The sequence below is a fragment of the Myotis daubentonii genome, chromosome 3 (genome assembly GCF_963259705.1).
Source record: "Myotis daubentonii chromosome 3, mMyoDau2.1, whole genome shotgun sequence".
In the NCBI taxonomy this organism is placed as follows: Eukaryota; Metazoa; Chordata; class Mammalia; order Chiroptera; family Vespertilionidae; genus Myotis; species Myotis daubentonii.
Window position 1 is genome coordinate 118293368 of NC_081842.1, and position 19122 is coordinate 118312489.

General features: G+C 40.2%; 1 protein-coding gene across 3 annotated transcripts in view; it reads left to right on the plus strand.

Moving 5' to 3' along the window:
* The window catches only part of GCC2 (GRIP and coiled-coil domain containing 2), a 78447-nt gene that overhangs the window by 20857 nt on the left and 38468 nt on the right, over positions 1–19122 (plus strand). For all 3 annotated transcript variants that reach the window (XR_009451898.1, XM_059688338.1, XM_059688340.1), the window contains 4 exons: positions 10691–10810; positions 12255–12419; positions 13691–13795; positions 14902–15064. Coding sequence is in view for 2 of the 3 variants with exons in the window: in XM_059688338.1 (XP_059544321.1) it covers positions 10691–10810; positions 12255–12419; positions 13691–13795; positions 14902–15064 (553 nt within the window). In the remaining variant the exon portion in view is untranslated. The remainder of the gene's footprint in view (positions 1–10690; positions 10811–12254; positions 12420–13690; positions 13796–14901; positions 15065–19122) is intronic.

Sequence of the window (19122 nt, forward strand, 5' to 3'; positions counted from 1 at the left end):
GGGGAATCACCAGAGCAAGGCAAACAGTGTGAGCCAGGTTGATGGAGACTGAGATATGGTACCCACCTGTCAGTTGGGGTATTGGGAAAATGACCTCTGCCAGCAATTTTGTCTGGGAGAAAGCTGCCCCAGTAGCTCCTACCCTGATGCCAGACAATTTAGTTCCTCCTCGTATGTCCCTGATCCTTTAAAGGTGCTGCTCCAGCGCTAGAGCTCAGAGGAAGTGAGTCTGTGTAAGTTTGTGCATAGGCCCTTTAAGAACTGCCTGGGACTCCAGCAGCCTCCATCTCACTGAGCCACTATCCCTGCTGGTTTTTACAGCCAGAATTCATGGAGACTTATTTTCTTGGCACTGGAACTTGGGCTGAGGTGTCTGGTGTGGGTCTGGTACTCCTTGCTCCTCAGGGGGTACCTCCGTAGCCAGGATATCCCACCCGATTTAAAACGATCGCATGTGGTTGTGGAACCAGCTTGTTCTATGACTCCTCCCCTCCTACCAGTCTCAATATGGCTTCTTTAATTTCCTAGTTGTAGGACTGCCAGCCAGCCAGATTTTAGGCATTTCTGAATGATGGTTATTCTGAAGATTACTTACATTTTTTATGTGGTTGTGGGAAGAGGTGAGTACCATGTTTACCTATGCCACCATCTTGGTCAGAAGCCCTCTAGGGTTTTTTGGTAGTGCAATCTGGACAAGTTAGCACGAATAGAAGTGAAAAGTGACATCTTGCAGACAATAAAATTTATTTCAAACCTACAATGATGTGCAAAAATAAAGCATTAATTTAATAGAAGACCTAGTGACTTTTGCATAACAACACACAAAGTGTGTAGCCTCTCTCCTACACACTTTATATTATCGCACAGAAACCAAGGAAGAAGGAATTAGAAAACTATTTCAGAAAAATCTAGGTAGACTTTTAATTCATTCCCCACACTAAAATAAAATCTGGATGGATTATAGAGTTTTGTCAAAATAAAAGCAAATTTTTAAAACCTACAATAAAATATTTGATCATTTGACTTCTGAATATGAAATACTTTTCTAAACTTAAAAGCAATGAAAGAAGTTACAAAAGAAAATATACTGAACTAAAGACAATATGAAATTAACATGAAAATATGACAAGATATTAGTGTCCTTAATATATACAGATATCTCACAAATCCATTTTTTAAACACACCTGAAATTTAAATATGGACTTTATCTTTTATGAGCCATTAGGAACTTGTTTCTTTACATATTAATGTATCATTAATTTTCTACAGAGGCAGATCATGTATGTCAATATATTTGTTTAAAATAGAGATTTCTAAAGATTGAAAACAAGAGTAGAATATTCAGGAACTGTGAGACAACTACAAAAAGTATAATATATGCATAATGAGATGTCATAAGGAGAAGAAAGAGAAAGGAACAAAGATTTGACACAGTAATTACTGAGAATTTTCTGAAATTTTTAACTTGGAAATGTGACGTTGTTAGACACCAAATTACAGATCCAGAAGCTCAGAGAACAATAAGCATGATAAATACCCCCCAAAAAACTAAACCTAAGCATATCATTTGCAAATTTTAGAACATTGAAGAGACTGTGTTGACTCCATTTGTATGCTCTTGCCTCCTTTGTCAAATATAATTGAGCGTATGGCTTGGGTCAATTTTTGGGCTGTTTGTTCTGTTCCATTGATCTATGTGCCTGTTCTTGTGCCAGAACCAGGCTGTTATGATTACGGTGGGTTTGTAGTATAACTTGATATCTGCTATTGTGATTCCTCCCAACATTGTTCTTCTTTTGCAATTTGATGAAGCTATTCGGTATCTTTTTTGGTTCCATATACCAGGTGTACCGGTTAATAATGCGGAATATTTTCAATAGATGGATTTACACATATGTTGATATATATGCGATTTGATATGTATGCTATTTTGTTGTATTGACAGCAAGCTTCAGAACTTCATATGTCAAATTTTCTGAAGGTGTTAACATCATAAATATTTTTACACTTAAAAATATCGAATTTCGTGCCAAAAAAAAAAGAGCATTTGCGGGAAGTTTTAATTCACTATTTTGAAGAAAAGTGCTGCTGAAAGTTATCATATAGTTCAGGAAGCTTATGGTGAACATGCTCCATATCAAGATACTTGTGAAGGCTGGTTTAAACGCTTTAAAGTGATACTTTTGATGTGAAAGACAAAGAACATTCAGGTAAACCGAAAAAGTTTGAAGACCAACAATTACAAGCATTATTGGATGAAGATGCATGTTGAACTCAAAAACAACTTGCAGAAAGATTAAACGTTGCTCAGCAAACAGTTTCCGATCGTTTACAAGCAATGGGAAAGATTTTAAAGGGAGGAAAATGGGTGCCACATCAAATGAACAAAAGACAAATGGAAAACTGAAAAGTCATCAGTAAAATGTTGTTTCAATGGCACAAAAGAAAGTCTTTTTTGCATCGAATTGTAACTGGCGATGAAAAGTGGGTTTATTTTTAGAATCCCAAATGCACAAAATCATGGGTTGATCCAGGTCAACCATCAACATCGACTGCAAGGCCAAATTGCTTCAGAAAGAAGACAATGCTCAGCTTTTGATGGGATCAGGAATGTGTGGTGTACTATGAGCTTCTAAAACCAGGTGAAACCATTAATACTGATTGCTGCCGACAACAAATAATCAATTTAAACCACGCGTTGACCATGCATGAAACCAGAATGTGCCAGAAGACACGGCAAAGTAATTTTGCTTCATGATGACACACAGTCACACACTTCAAAACCAGTTAAAGACACGTTAAAACATTTTGCCTAGGAAGTATTAACCCACCCGCTGTATTCACCAGACCTTGCTCCTTCAGATTACCACTTGTGGCACACGCACTTTCTGAGCAGCACTTCAAAACGTACAAAGAAGTGGAAAATTGGGCCCTAACCGGTTTGGCTCAGTGGATAGAGCGTTGGCCTGCGGACTGAAGGGTCCCGGGTTTGATTCCGGTCAAGGGCATGTACCTTAGTTGTGGGCACATCCCCAGTGGGAAGTGTGCAAGACGCAGCTGATCGATGTTTCTCTCTCATCAATGTTTCTAACTCTCTATCCCTCTCCCCTCCTCTCTGTAAAAAATCAATAAAATATATATTTTTTTAAAAAGAAGTGGGAAATTAGGTCTCTGAATGGTTTGCCTCAAAACAAGAAAAGTTCTATTGGGACAGTATCCACAAATTACCTGAAAGATGGGGGAAATGTGTAGCTAGCGATGGACATTACTTTGAATAAAGCACTTTTGATGTTTCACTTGAAATTATCGTGTTTTCTTTGATTACAAAATTCGCATTACTAACTGGTACACCTGGTAAATTTCTACATTTGTGAAATATACCATTGGTATTTTAATAGGTATTGCATTGAATCTGTAGATTGCCTTGAATAGTATAGACATTTTAATTATGTTATTTCTAACAATCCATGAACACGGTACAGTCTTTAAGTTTATATCTTCTTCTGTCTCTTTTTTCAACGTCCTGTAGTTTTTTTTAATTTATTTGTTAAAATGGTAAATAGGATTGTTTGTTTAGTTTCTCTTTCTGAGAGTTCATTATTGCTGTGTTAAAAAGCCATAGATTTGGGGTGTTGATTTTGTATCCTACTACATTCTCAAATTCATTTATTAAATCTAGTAGTTTTTTGGTGCAGTCTTTAGGGTTTTCTAGGTACAATATCATGTCATCTGCGAGTAAGGACAATTTTGCTTCCTCCTTTCCAATTTGAATGCCTTGTATTTATTCTTCTTGTCTGATCACCTAAAGTACTGTGTTGAATAAGAGTGGTGAAAGTGGACATCCTCGTCTTATTCCTGTTCTTAGGAGAAATGGTTTTAGTTTTTGCCCATTGAGTATGATGTTGCCTGTAGGTTTGTCATATATGGTCTTTATATGTTAAGATATGCTCCCTCTCTTCCTGCTTTGCCTAGTTTTTATTTAAAAAAATGGGTGTTCAATTTTGTTGAATGCTTTCTCTGCTTCTATTGATATGATCATGTGATTTTTGTCTTTCAAATTTTTTATATGATGTATCACGTTTATTGATTTGCAAATATTTTACCATCCTTGCATCCCTGGAATAAATCCCTCTTAGTCATGGTGTATAATCTTTTCAGTATATCGTTGGATCTTATTTGGTAATATTTTGTTTGAGGATTTTAGCATTTATGTTCATCAGGGATATTGGCCTGTAATTCTCTTTCTTTATAGTGTCTTTATATGGTTTTGGAATTAGGGTAATACTGGCCTCATAAAAAGGGCTTGGAAGTGATTCTTCCTCTGGGATTGTTTTGCATAATTTGAGGAATATAGATGTTAGTTCTTTGAATGTTTGGGAAAACTCCCTGTGAAGCCAACTGGATCAGGTCTTTTAATGGCTAGAAGTTGTTGTTTTTTATTACTGCCTCTATTTCATCAGTTGTTATTGGCCTATTCAGGTTTTCTGATTCTTCCTGATTCAGTTTTGGGATTTTTCTAGGAATTTGTCTATTTCATCCATATTGTCCAGCTTGTTGGCATGTATCTGTTCATAGTATTTTCTTACAATCCTTTGTATTTCTATTGTGTCACTGCTTACTTCACTGCTTTCATGTCTGGTTTTATTTATTTGGGTTCTCTGTTTGTTTCTTGATGAGTCTGGCTTATGGTTCATCAGTCTTGTTTATCTTTTCAAAGAACCAGCTCTTGGTTTCATTAATTTTTTTGTATTGTTTTTCTATGTAATTTATTTCTGCTCTAATCTTCATTATTTCCTTCCTACTTACTATGGGCTTTTCTTGTTGTTGTCTTTATAATTCCTGAAGTTGTAGGGTCAAATAGTTTATTAGCCCTTTTTCTTATTTCTTGAGGTAGGCTTACGTTGCTATGAACTTCCCTTACAGAACTGCTTTTGCTGTGTCCCACAGATTTTGTGTTGTGTGTTCATTTTCACTTGTTTCCAGGAAGTTTTTTCATTTTTCTTGATCTCATTGGTAACCCATTCATTGCTTAATAACATGCTATTTAGCCTCCATGTATTTGAATGTTTTTGGGTGTTTATACTCTAGTTGATTTCTAATTTCATTCCACTGTGTTCTGAGATGCTTGATATGTTTTCAATCTTCTTGAATTTGTAGAGACTTGTTTTGTATCCTAACATGTGGTCTGTCTTTGTGAATGACCCATGTTGACAAGAAAGTATATTCTGAAGCTTTGGGGTGAAATATTCTATAATTGTCAGTTAAATCCATCTGGCCCTGACTGGTTTTGCTCAGTGGATAGAGCGTCGGCCTGCGGACTGAAGGGTCCCAGGTTTGATTCCCGTCAAGGGCATGTATTTTGGTTGCCGGCACATCCCCAGTAGGGGTGTGTAGGAGGCAGCTGATCAATGTTTCTCTCTCATCAATGTTTCTAACTCTCTATCCCTCTCCCTTCCTCTCTGTAAAAAAATCAATAAAAATATATTTAAAAAAAATTAAATCCATCTGATCTAGTTTGTCCTTTAGAGCAGTGGTCACCAACCAGTGGTCTGTAGACCACTGGTGGTCTTTGAGGTCTGAAAGGTTGTTGACCACTGCTTTAGAGTCACTGTTCCCTTGTTAATTTTTTGTCTGGATGATGTATTCAGTAAAGCCAGCAGGTGTTAAAATACCCTACTATGACTGAATTATTTTCGATCTTTCCCTTAATGTCTTCTAGAAGTTTCTTATACATTTAGGTGTTTCTATATTGGGTGCATATATGTTTACCAGGGTTCTATCCATCCTCTTGTTGGATTAATCCCTTTCGTATTATGTAGTGACCTTTATTTCCTCTTGTGATGGCCTTCATTTTGAAGTCTATATTGTCCAATATGAGTATTGTTAATCCAGCTTTTTTTCTTTTCCATTTGCCTGGAAAAAAAATTTCCATTCCTTCACTCTCATCCTGTATGAGTCTTTTGTTCTGAGGTGGGTATCTTGTAGACAGCATATAGTTAGTTGGGTCATGTTTTTGTATCCATTCAACTACCCTATGTCTTTTGATTGGAGCATGTAATCCATTTACATTTGAGGTTATTATTGATAGGTACTTATTTATTGCCATTTTAATTCTGTATGCCTAGGTTTCTCTCTATATTTCTTCTTCTCATTACAGCAGTCCCTTTAGCATTTCTTGTAATTCTGGCTTAGTGGTGATGACCTCCTTTAGCCTTTGTCTGGGAAGCTCTGTATTTCACCATCTCTTTTCAATGACAGCCTTCCTGGATATAGTGACCTTGCTTTCAGATCCTTGCTTTGCATTACCTTGAGTACTTTATGCCATTCCCTTCTGGCCTGTAGAGTTTCTGATGAAAAATCAGCTGACAGCCTTATGGGAGCTCCTTTGTACGTAACAATTTGTTTTTCTCTTGCTGCCTTTAAAATTATCTCTTTGTCTTTAATTTTTGGCATTTAATTATGATGTGTCTGTGTGTGGGCGTGTTTGAGTTCTTCTTGTTTGAGGTTCTCTGTGCCTCCTGAACTTGTGTGACTTTTTCTTGACCAGGTTAGGGAAGCTTTCTGCCATTATTTCTTTAAATATGTTCTCTAGCCTTTGCTCCCTTTCTGTCTCTTCTGGCACACCTATTATGCAAATATTGTTACATTTCATGTTGTCCCACAGCTCCCCTAAGCTGCCCTCCTGTTTTTTAGTTGTTTTTTCTTTTTGATTCTCTAATTGAGTGATTTTTTTAAACTGCCTTCTAATGCATTGATCTGATCCTCAGCTTCCCCCAATCTGCTGTGTATTTCTTCCAAAGTGTTCTTTATTTGTGCTACAGTGGGGCCTTGACTTATGAGTTTAATTCATTCTGAGACCGAGCTCGTTAAGGAGCTCGTTAATTTAAATTACTCTGTCAACTCAATGCAAAAAATCGGCCGAGAGACAGCTGGTATCTCAAAAAACTTGTTAGTCGGGACCCTTGTAAGTCAAGGCCCCACTGTGTATCATTCTTTATTTCCAACTGTTCTGTTTTCATAGGTACTTTATCTTTTCTCATGCTGATGAGCATCTTTACCATCATTATTCTGGACTCTATAGCAGATAAATTTCTTACCTTGATTTTATTTATGTCTTCTGTAGAATTTTCTTGTTCTTTCATTTGGGGGTTGTTTCTTTCTCTCATTGTTTTGGCTGCCTATTTGCGTTTGTGACTATATATTAGGTAGATCTACTACACCTCTCAGTCTCTAGTGTAGGACTGTGTCAAATGCTGTTTCTGACAAATTAGATCAGGCAAAGACTCAACGCCTCCAAAGACCCACTTCATCCTGGATTGGATTCAGTCTTGGGTAGTCCTCTGGCAATCATCCACATGTGGAGTAAGAGGTTTTCCAATAGGGTGGAGCAATTGCTTCTACTTGGAGGCTAATTGTTATTCTAGCCTCTTAATTGTCCACAGAAACTCCACAGGGTGGGACAGGGGTTTTTTTAATAGGGTGGGTCAACTGTCTGCTCCCCACGCAAAAGCTGGTTGGCTAGCAAATGTGTGCCTGAGAAAGATGATCTCTGCTGCTGATGGAGTGACTCAGCACAGGAAATAGGGGTGTCTGTCTCCAGAGCTCTAACTCCATTGTCCCCAACCCTAGCTTCTGCTTACATTGCTCCAATCCACTGTGGCCTCCCTCTGCGGAGCCCAAGGTGAGTGGCTGTACATGAAGTTTTGTGTGTTGGCCCTTTAAGTGGATGCCTGCATTTCCAGCCATCTCTCTCTGGTAGACAACAACCCTTCTGCTTTTCACAGCCAGATGTTATGTTGGCAACTTTCTCAGTTCTGGTGCTCTTTGCTGGGGTGCCCAGCTTGGGGTTTAGACCCCAGAGTCCTCGGTTGGAACCCCCCACAGCTGAAATGTCCCTCCAGAACTTCAGCTGCTGTCTGTGGGTGCCTCGCCAGCCCTTTTTTGGCCTCCAGTCTCTATGTAGTCTCCACTTCCCTTCCTTGGTTTTCAGGGTTCTCTCCAGTTAGTCCTCAGTTGATTATTCAAGATTTCTTTTTTTGTATTTCAGTTATAATTCCAGAGTGGTCTTGGGAACGTGCCAGTGTAGCATCCATTTACTCCCCCTTGGTTTTGTTAAATACTTAAATGTTTTAAATTGGGGTAAAATAAAAAACAAAGTTCACCATCTCCACCATTTTTAAGGGTAGCTATTGACAACTTTTAAGATCCTAATGAGTAAAAACATTAGACAGAGTCTAAGAGGATAAAGACCTTTGATTTTTGGATTTAGAGGAATCCAAATAAATACAAAATAAGCCTGCCATCATCTCTCTATGAGATAGAAGACATGATTTCTCAATTCCATATTTATGTATGCTAGGATTTGTCAGAATCCTCAGACAAATGAACATGGACAAATAAATTTGTAAGCCAGATTTTAGATTCCCAATTCCTGCCTTTGCCAATGAATAAATAGGTAGACCATAAAATAGAACCTCAGATTCTAACTGTCACCAGTGTGGATAGTAATCGACTATGAATAAATCAGAATTAGAAACAAAATTAGATTTGGCCAGAACCAGAAAGAACACATAAATCCATGCATGAGACCACCAGAGGAGCCTGGGAAGGTTAGCCAAAAACTCAAGAGGTCCAGGGCTGGATGAAAGTCACTTTTCAAAGAAAACTGAGAAACATTTTCTTAGTCATTTTGCACACAAATTCATTTATGTGAAGGAGAACAGTCAGTAGTTGTCCAGAAACAAATCCAAAACCAGGATTTAGAAGAGAGGGTAAAGAGGAGAAACTATAGGCAATCTGGAAACAGTGAGTCTTATTTACATATTTCTTTTTTTTAAAAATATATTTTTATTGATTTTTTTTTTACAGAGAGGAAGGGAGAGGTATAGAGAGTTAGAAACATCAATGAGAGAGAAACATTGATCAGCTGCCTCCTGCACACCCCCTACTGGGGATGTGCCCGCAACCAAGGTACATGCCCTTGATTGGAATCGAACCCGGGACCCTTTAATCTGCAGACCGATGCTCTATCCACTGAGCCAAACCATTCAGGGCTTATTTAAATATTTCTGGCAGAGTAACCTGATTGGCTGCTATGTAGCAGAAAGGTCTCTGTGGGCATTTTGTCCTAGAATAATGGACATGTGGGACTATCCAAAAAATTCATTTGGTTTTAGAGTCTTCAGAAAATATTGAATGTTTTACTATAAGATGTAAGGGGCTGTATTTATATAATGTCTTTTCATGTTCTACCATTAGCACTTCTACTTTATATTAGACTAGACCTGAAACATTTCCTTTATCAGAATTCTTTAGGTGGAACTAAGTAAGTGACCAGGTTAAACTTTTTTTCCTTCCTCAAATTTTGTTTACATTTCAGAAGTTTGTTTTTGTTGATGAATCGAAGATTTAACTTGGAAATTACTGTCTATACTAATAAAACAGTAATTTGCTAATTAGACCGGGAGACCTTCCGGAGACCTTCTGGACAAAGCCGGGGGCTTGGCCGGCCTGCAAACCACCCTCACCCAGGCTGGCCCTGCCCCACAGTGGGGACCCCCCACCCTGAAGGGGGTGTGGCCAGCCTGAAAACGGCCCTCAGCCCCTAGTCCAGGCTGGCGACGCCCCCCCAGTGGGGACCCCCACCCCGATGGGGGTGTGGCCGGCCTGCAAACAACCCCAGGCCCCTTGTCCATGCCGGCCCCGCCCCCTAAGGGGACCCCCACCCTGATCCGGGACCCTCTTCAGGGAAGACCAGCCAGCCCCTACCTGTGCACCAGGCCTCTGTCTATACTAATAAAAGAGTAATATGCTAATTAGATCGGGAGACCTTCCAGACATCCTTCCGGACAAAGCCATGGCAGCGGGGCCGAGACAGAGGCAGTTAGGGGCGATCAAGCCAGGAGGGGAAGGCAGTTAGAAGTGATCAGGTTGGTGGTGGGGGAGCAGTAGGGGACGAGCAGGCCAGCGGGGGGGCCAGTTGGGAGTGAGCAGGCTGGCGGGAGGGCATTTGGGGGCAAGCAGGTCGGCAGTGGGGGTCAGTTGGGGGCGTTCAGGCCGGCAAGGGGGGCAGTTGGAGGTGAGCAAGCCAGCACGGGGGGCAGTTGGGGGCGAGCAGGCTGGTGGCGGGGGCGGTTGGGGGCAATCAGGCCGGCAGGGGGGGGAGTTGGGGGCGAGAAGGCCAGCAGGTGGGGAAGTTGGGGGCGAGCAGGCCAGCAGGCCGAGTGGTTAGGGGTGATCAGGCAGGCAGGCAAGTGAGCAGTTAGGAGCCAGCGGTCTCGGATTGTGAGGGGGATGTTTGACTGCCGGTTTAGGCCCGATCCCATAGAGATTGGTCCTAAACCAGCAGTCGGACATCCCCCGAGGGGTCCCAGATTGGAGAGGGTGCAGGCCAGGCTGAAGGACAACCCCCTACCCCCTGTGCACAAATTTTGTGCACTGGGCCACTAGTATAAATATAAAATCCTCTTCCCCTTCAATAGAGTCCCCTCATACTTAAAATTATCTGAATTATGATAATTTTATTATATAATGCCAAATAGGTATTCTGTCAGATGTTGAATTTAGGTAAATATTTAAGCTTCCAGAATGGACTCATAAACCTTATATAAAGATGGCTTGATGTTATAGTCTGACTGGTTGAGTGTATAATAATATCCTGAAATTAAATTATTTTGTCTTTTATTAAAGAACCTTTTACTGGAATATGATAAGCAATCAGAGCACTTGGATATAGAAAAAGAACGTGCTAATAATTTTGAGCATCAAGTAGAAGACCTTACCAGACAATTAAGGAATTCAACTTTTCAGGTAACTTTAAATTGAGAAAATGCATACATGAAAATTATAATAAGTAGATTTCATTTTCAGTATATTTGCATAAAATAAAATTAATGCATAAGCAGAAACTTAATTTCATTTTCTTTTCCCACTGTTGGGAAAAAAATTAGCAACTATCCTATCTTACTTACTGCTCTAATCCAAGCATGTCAAACTCGTGGCCCACAAAGAATATTTTTGCAGTCTAGCCAATATAATGGTATGTAAGAAATGTTTAAATAAAAATTTTTAACTTAATTTTTACAATATCCTGTTATACATAACTATTAATAATGAACTACAATGTTCCCTAATGACTGATTACTATAATTATGTTGCATTCATTTCCCTTATGCGCAGGCACACCATTTCTCTCCACTAATACTAGCAGTGAATATTTTAGCAGCCAACTGCCATGTCATTAGTCTTGGACTGACTAGTTTGGTGTGCAAAACAGGAAATACTTTGCTTTCAGAGAACAAGAAAAATAGGTTTATTTGCCTTACACTTATTAATTTGTGTTTGCTAAGTTAATGTTCAAGAAAAAATATTAATTCTTATTAAAATATTCTATTTCAGCCCTTTGTATTCAGCATGTCTTTATTGAAATAAACCTACGTTTCTATGAAAATTGAAGCTTTTTTTTTTTGTAGCCCACATAAACTTAAACCTTGTTTAGTTGGCCCCTGTTAGTCTTTGAGTTTGACATGCTTGCTCTATTCTCAGTTCCCTTCGGGATTTCTTGGTTTTGTTTCATTTTTGCCATTTTATCTGCCAGTGTTCCTAGTCTTTTATACTGTTTGCCAAATTAATATCCACAATTATAGTGTTTAAAACTTATCCTCAACTTAACATTGTCATTCTTTGAAACTGATTTTGAAATCTTCATTTTTTAATACTATGGCAACATTCTTTTTTTTTTTTTTAATATATTTTATTGATTTTTTTACAGAGAGGAAGGTAGAGGGATAGAGTTAGAAACATCGATGAGAGAGAAACATCGATCAGCTGCCTCCTGCACATCTACTGGGGATGTGCCCGCAACCCAGTTACATACCCTTGACCGGAATCGAACCTGGGACCCTTCAGTCCGCAGGCCGAGCTCTAGCCACTGAGCCAAACCAGTTTTGGCGCAACATTCTTGTTAATAGACCATTTTTTTAAAAAAATATATATTTTATTGATTTTTTACAGAGAGGAAGGGAGAGGGATAGAGAGTTAGAAACATCTATGAGAGAGAAACATGGGTCAGCTGCCTCCTGCCCGCAACCAAGGTACATGCCCTTGACCGAATCGAACCTGGGACTCTTCAGTCCACAGGCAGACACTCTAGCCACTGAGCCAAACTGGTCAGGGCGTTAATATACCATTTTATTCTTTCATTCCTGTATATATTTTGTGTGTGTATACAGTAATCAGTAATTTCTCATTCTAGTGTGAAAAATTAAATTCTGACAATGATGATCTCCTGGCTCATGTTGAAACACTACAGTCTAATGTCAAGTTATTGGAAGTACAGATTTTAGAGGTCCAAAAAGCCAAAGCAATGGTAGACAAAGAATTGGAAGCTGAGAAACTTAAGAAAGAGCAGAAGATAAAGGTAAAAATAGTCCTGTGGGATTAATTCATGTTATACATTGATGTTTTTATCAAAGTATTATTTACAAGACTAAAGGCCCAGTACACGAATTTCGTGCACGGGTAGGGTCCCTAGTGGCTGCCGGCTGCCGGCCATGGCCTCCCTTCCCCTGGCTGCCTGCCGCCGCTACCAGCCAGGTCCTTCCTTCCCTCCCGCTGTCAGCCAGGGCCTCCCTTCACACCTGCCTTGGCCTGGCGCCACCTGCTCACCTGCTCCACCACCCCACCGTGGTCCCACTCTCACTGGGGCCCATCGAGGCCAGCAGCACCTCCACTGCCTCCCATGGCCAGCACCGTGTCACCGACGCCCACCATGTTCCACACCGCCCCCTGGTGGTCAGCGCACAACTAACTCCCGGTTGGTCAAACTCCTGCCCATAGGGACAATTTACATATTAACCTTTTATTATATAGGATGGAAAGATTGTTCTGGCCAGTTTGGTTCAGTGGTTAGAGTGGTGCTGGCCCATGGTCCAAAGCATCGTGGGTTCAATTCCTAGTCAAGGGCACAGTACCTCAGTTTCAGGTTCAATCCCAGTCCTGGTCAGGAGGCAACCAATCCATGTGTCTCTCTTTCCCCCCACCCCACCTCTATTCCCCTCCTCCTGTTTCACTCTCTAAAAAAAAAACAATGGAAAAAATATCCTCAGGTAAGGATTAATAACAACAAAAAAGATGGAAAGATTACTGAATAGCATTTGTTAATACAGCAAAATTCATTAATTCCTTAATGTATGCTAACTATGAATTTCAGAACCCAAGTTATGACTTTTGAGTGTACAGTAGGTCCTCAGGTTATGTTGGAGATCCGTTCCTACGGTGCAAGGTAACGTGATTTTCGCCGTAAGTCGGAACCCACCTACATAAACACCTATGTCACTCACATGGAGCACATACACAGCAGTAATGAAGTGAAACAGTAAAAAAAATGTAAAAGAAAGATAACAATTCCTGACCTTTGTGGTAAAAAATAATAAAAAACATTATGTACATATGTCAAAATGACGAAACTTTTTTTATATAAATACTGTAAATGGGAGATGGCGACGTAACCACGAAACAACGTACATCGAGTCCGAAGTAACCCAAAGACTGCCTGTATATTTTTTAAATATTGAAAGATTTCAAACACTTTGTATTTTATTATGTCAGATTTTATAGTTCCTTACAAATACCTTTTTAATGTTGGTTGGCTTGGGGTGGGGGGTGGGGGTTTTTAATTTTTAATTTTAGGAGCATGCCAGTTCTGTACATGAACTTGAAGAACTTCAGCTACAACTTCAAAAGGAAAAGAAACAGCTACAGAAAACCATGCAAGAATTAGAACTGGTTAAAAAGGTAAAATAAAACATCAGACTCATAACTGATGTCAGTAATTATCTTTGTTAAACTATTCTATAAACATTGAAAAGAAATCTTTCAAAAACATGGTTACTTACTTGCTGTACTAAAATAATCCTATCTAATAATAGACAAACATGGTAATTGACTGTACCTTCACTACGCCTCCCATTGGCTAATCAGCGTGATATGCAAATTAACCACCAACAAAGATGGTGGCTAATTTGCATACTGCAGGCAGCTCCCGCTGCGCCGCCCCACCTGGGGCTGGTGGCAGCGTGATCCCCAGCTGCCAGCTGCCCCAGCTCGAGATCTGGGCCTGCCGTGTGCGGGGCGGGGTGGGCAGGGCAGGCGGCAGCACGATCTGAGCGGCCACCTGACCCAGCACAGGATCCAGGCGTGCCATCTGCAACCGGGGGAGACGGGGCAGACACCGCGGGATTGGGCGTGCCATCTGCCACCAGGGGAGCGGGCCTAAGCCAGCAGGTGGTTATCTCCTGAGGGGTCCCAGACTGTGAGAGGGCACAGGTTGGGCTGAGGGATGCCCCCTGCCAGTCCACAAATTTTTGTGCACCGGGCTTCTAGTCATTTATAAATTGCTTGCCTCGTAATATTGAAAATTGAACTTATTTCTCTGAATGCCTATCCCTCCAGAAGAATCTAGGCTCAGGAATTATTGGATATTTTGGATATTGGGTTGGTATTTTATTTTTGTACATGATTATTGTATGATACATGAAGATTTAACTTTGGCTTATTTTTCTCAACTTTTTCCAAGATGAGGCTAATAGGAAAAGTACTGTACAAGCTGTTTAAAATTTTAGTATTTATAAATAAGAGCCCAATAAGAGAATAGCTACCAATTGAGGTTAATAAAAAATAAGAGATACAATGAAACTGAGAAAGTTAGATTAAATAAACTATTACAAAACACATTTTGAAATTACAAAGTATTCAACTTTTAATTTCTTCACTACTGTATAAACTTTATTTCAGAAAAGCATAGTAGAATCTGTTTATTCCTATGGCATCATTTTAGTAAGTTTACATTTGAAATTAACTAATCTTTTATTTTGTGGATCATTTATTTATAATATGTGCAGGATGCCCAACAAACCACATTGATGAATATGGAAATAGCTGATTATGAACGTTTGATGAAAGAACTAAATCAAAAGTTAACTAATAAAAACAGCAATATAGAAGATTTGGAGCAAGAAGTAAAAATTCAAAAACAGAAACAAGAAGCCCTACAAGAAGAAATGAGTGAGTAAAACACAGTTCTTTTTTTAATATATTTTATTGATATTTTACAGAGAGGAAGGGAGAGGAATAGAGAGTTAGAAACATCGATGAGAGAGAAACATTGATCAGCTGCCTCCTGCACACCCCCTACTGGGAATGTGCCTGCAACCAAGGTACATGCCCTTGACCGGAATCAAACCTGGGACCTTTCAGTCCGCAGGCCGACGCTCTATCCACTGAGCCAAACCGGTTTCGGCAAACAGTTCATTTTAACTTAACAATAACTTCATCATAACAGAGTACAGTAGAGCAACATTACTTGTTTATTTCACCAGTTTTTGACTGCCAACCAGATCTTTGACACAGTGCTAACCATTTTTAAGGACCAGAAAAGTTGTAAAACCATTTGTGGTCCAGACATTGACAGCCCATTTTGGTGAATAATGCATTCACTTAAGTATTTCGTAAGTACCTATGTGAGTAATACAAAAATAAAAAGGGGGTCTTTTTGTCAATGATTTTTTTATTGTCAGCAGAGTGGGATAATTTAAATAGCAGTGAAATCTTTCTTTTTAAGGTGATTATATTCCATTTTATCCATAATGGAATCAATGCTTACATTAATATCTCTTTAGACCTAGCTCATTCAGCTACATCTCACAGAATGATATGTTGTATTTTTATTTTAATTCAGCCCATATTTTTTTCGTTTCCTTTGACTCATGGATCATTTAGAAGTGTGTTGTTTCTCTCCTAAATATTTAAAGGAATTTTCAGATAGCTTTCTGTTAATGATTTTTTTTAAATTTTTTAAATATATCTTTATTGATTTCAGAGAGGAAGGGAGAGGGAAAGAGAGATAGAAATATCAATGATGAGAGAGAATCATTGATTGCCTGCCTCCTGCATGTCTCCTACTGGAAACCAAGCCTGCAACCCAGGCATATGCCCTTGACCAGAATTGAACCTGGGACCCTTTAGTCCACAGGCTGATGCTCTATCCACTGAGCCAAATCAGCTCGTGCTCTGTTAATGATTTTTAACCTAATTCCTTTGTAGTTAGAGAACATACTCTGTATGATTTAGTCCTTTTAAATTTACTGAGTTTTGTTTTATGGCCCAGAATGATTTATTTTGGTAAATGTTTCATTCACTTGAAAATAATGTGTAAGTCTATATTAGTTGTTAGATAGATTGTTCTATCTATTGTCAATTAGATCAAGTCAGTTGACAGTGTTTAACCCTTTGAGTGCCAACAATATCCTAGGAACTATGCTAAAATTGCCAAGGCATTTTTGCTGATTTTACAGTAGTTTGGGAAAAAATTATGAAAATTAGGCAGATAAATGCCAGTGGTCAATTTTAGAACTACAAACATTCGGCATCATAAGTAATCTGCACTTAGGTGCCATCTGTCAATAAAGAGTGAACTACTGAGCGGCAGCCCAGCTCCAGCCCGGCATCCGCTGGGCTGTCGGGGTCCCTGGGGGGCCGCCTGCCCTCAGATGTGTGGGAGGGGGGCTTGGTGGGCCTCGCCTTCTGCACCTGCAAAAAAAAAAAAAAAAAAAAGAGTGAACTACTAGCATCTAATAGTGACACTGCAGGAGGAGCGCGATAGCGCTCCCAGCACTTTTGGGGAAAGACAGGAGGAGCGCGATCGCCGACACTCTAGAGGTTAAGTTTTCTACATCCTTAGTGATTTTTCACTACTGTTCTACCAAGGGCTGAGAGAGGTATGTTGAATTCTCTCACCATAATTCTGAATTTCTTTTACTTTTTGGTTCTGAAAAATGGGGCTCAGAGTGCAGATTCTTCCTGTGGGTCCTTGCCCTGTGAAGTTTGAAGAATAAATTCATGGACTAAAAGATTTCTTTAATAAAAATGTAGAAGTTTATTGGAAGCATATACAAACTCCATCTAGGCAGGGGGGGGGGGGCGTCCCCAAAGGGCAAAAGTCTGCTTTCTCTCTCTCTCTAATGGGAAAAAAATCTAAATCCAAAATCTGTTTCTGCTGAGTCTTTTTGTCTCCTGGTTTATTTTATTTTTTATTTAGTAAATCTTTATTGTTCAGATTATTACATTTGTTCCTCTTTTTTCCCCCCAATAGCTCCCCTCCACCCAGTTCCCACCCCACCCTCTGCCCTTACCCCCCCACTGTCCTCATCCCTAGGTGCACAATTTTTGTCCAGTCTCTTCCCGCCTCTCCCACACCCCTTTCCCCCCCAAGAATAGTGAGTCCATTCCCTTTCTATGTCCCTGATTCTATTATAATCACCAGTTCATTCTGTTCATCAGATTATTTATTCACTTGATTCTTAGATTCACTTGTTGATAGATGCATATTTGTTGTTCGTAATTAGTATCTTTACCTTTTTCTTCTTCCTCTTCTTAAAGGATACCTTTCAGCATTTCATATAATATTGGTTTGGTGGTGATGAACTCCTTTAGCTTTTCCTTATCTGTGAAGCTCTTTATCTGACCTTCAATTCTGAATGATAGCTTTGCTGGATAAAGTAATCTTGGTTGTAGGTTCTTGGTATTCATCACTTTGAATATTTCTTGCCACTCCCTTCTGGCCTGCAAAGTTTCTGTTGAGAAATCAGCTGATAGTCGTATGGGTATTCCCTTGTAGGTAACTGAGTTTCCTTCTCTTGCTGCTTTTAAGATTCTCTCTTTGTCTTTTGCTCTTGGCATTTTAATTATGATGTGTCTTGGTGTGGTCCTCTTTGGATTCCTTTTGTTTGGGGTTCTCTGCGCTTCCTGGACCTGTACGTCTATTTCTTTCACCAGGTAGGGGAAGTTTTCTGTCATTATTTCTTCAAATAGGTTTTCAATGTCTTGGTCTCTCTCATCTTCTGGCACCCCTAGAATTCTGATGTTGGTACGCTTGAAGCTGTCCCAGAGGCTCCTTACACTATCTTCGTATTTTCGGATTCTTTTTTCATTTTGTTTTTCTGGTTGGGTGTTTTTTGCTTCTTCGCATTTCAAATCTTTGCCTTGATTCTTGCGCTCCTCTGGTCTGCTGTTGGAAGTCTGTATAATATTCGTTATTTCAGTCCGTGTATGCTTAATTTCTAGTTGGTTCTTTATCACAACATCGAGGGTCTCATTAGATTTCTTGAGGATCTCAATAACTTTATCGGCGGCTTCTAGACAGTTCTTGAGAGACCTTAAAAGTGTGGTTCTGAACTCAATATCCTCCACTAACAGTTTTGTCCTGTTTCTTTGTCTCCGCATTTTTTATGCTTTCTTGGTGCACCCCCTAGTGGTCTTTGTGCGCAGTCTTGTTGTAGTTAAGTCTTGATTGTTGTAGTTAATACTAGGGGAATTTGACCGCCAGGCCTACTGGCTGTGAGAATCAGCTGTGTCTCCAGAGGGAAAACTTCTGTCCTCTAGGGAGGTGCTAATCTAGCCTTTGCCTGAGGCTATCGGCAAATGGCTCTGCACAGGGCTTGGGCAGGGCGGGTCGCTCCGGATCAACAGAGCGGGTGGAGGGAGCAGTTATGGCTGCTCTCAGTCCCGTCCCCAGAGGCTCTGCCTCTCAGAGTCCCAGCAACCGCTGCAAACCTCGGAGAGAAAGCTGCCCTCTTGTTCCGACCGATGCCAGACAGTCCCGCTTCTCCCGTTTGAGTCTGGGTCCCTAGAGACTTGCCCAGAACTGGAGCTCAGAGCCTGAGACTCCCTCCCGATTGAAAACAACAACCTCGCCCTCAGCTAACAGCCCGCTCCGCGCGTACCTCCGCACCTTTGTATTTTCCGCACTGTGCCTCCTCTGAGTCTCGTATGCTGTTCTCCTTCCTTCTAGTTGAAGAATTTCCCCTCAGCCAGCCTTCCTGTGGTTCTGGGCGATGTCTGTTCCGTCTTTTAGTTGTATTTGTGAAGTGGTTGTTTGAGGCAGCTAACTCCGGTGTTTACCTATGCCGCCATCTTGGTTTTCTCTGTCTCCTGGTTTATAAAGGCTACAGTTCTTTGTCTGGTCTTAACCCTTCCTAATTGGACTCTTCCTTAATTTAGGAGTCCTGTGCTTTCCTCATTGGTCACTCTGCTACATAGTATTAGTTTCAAAGTCTAAAGCCCAC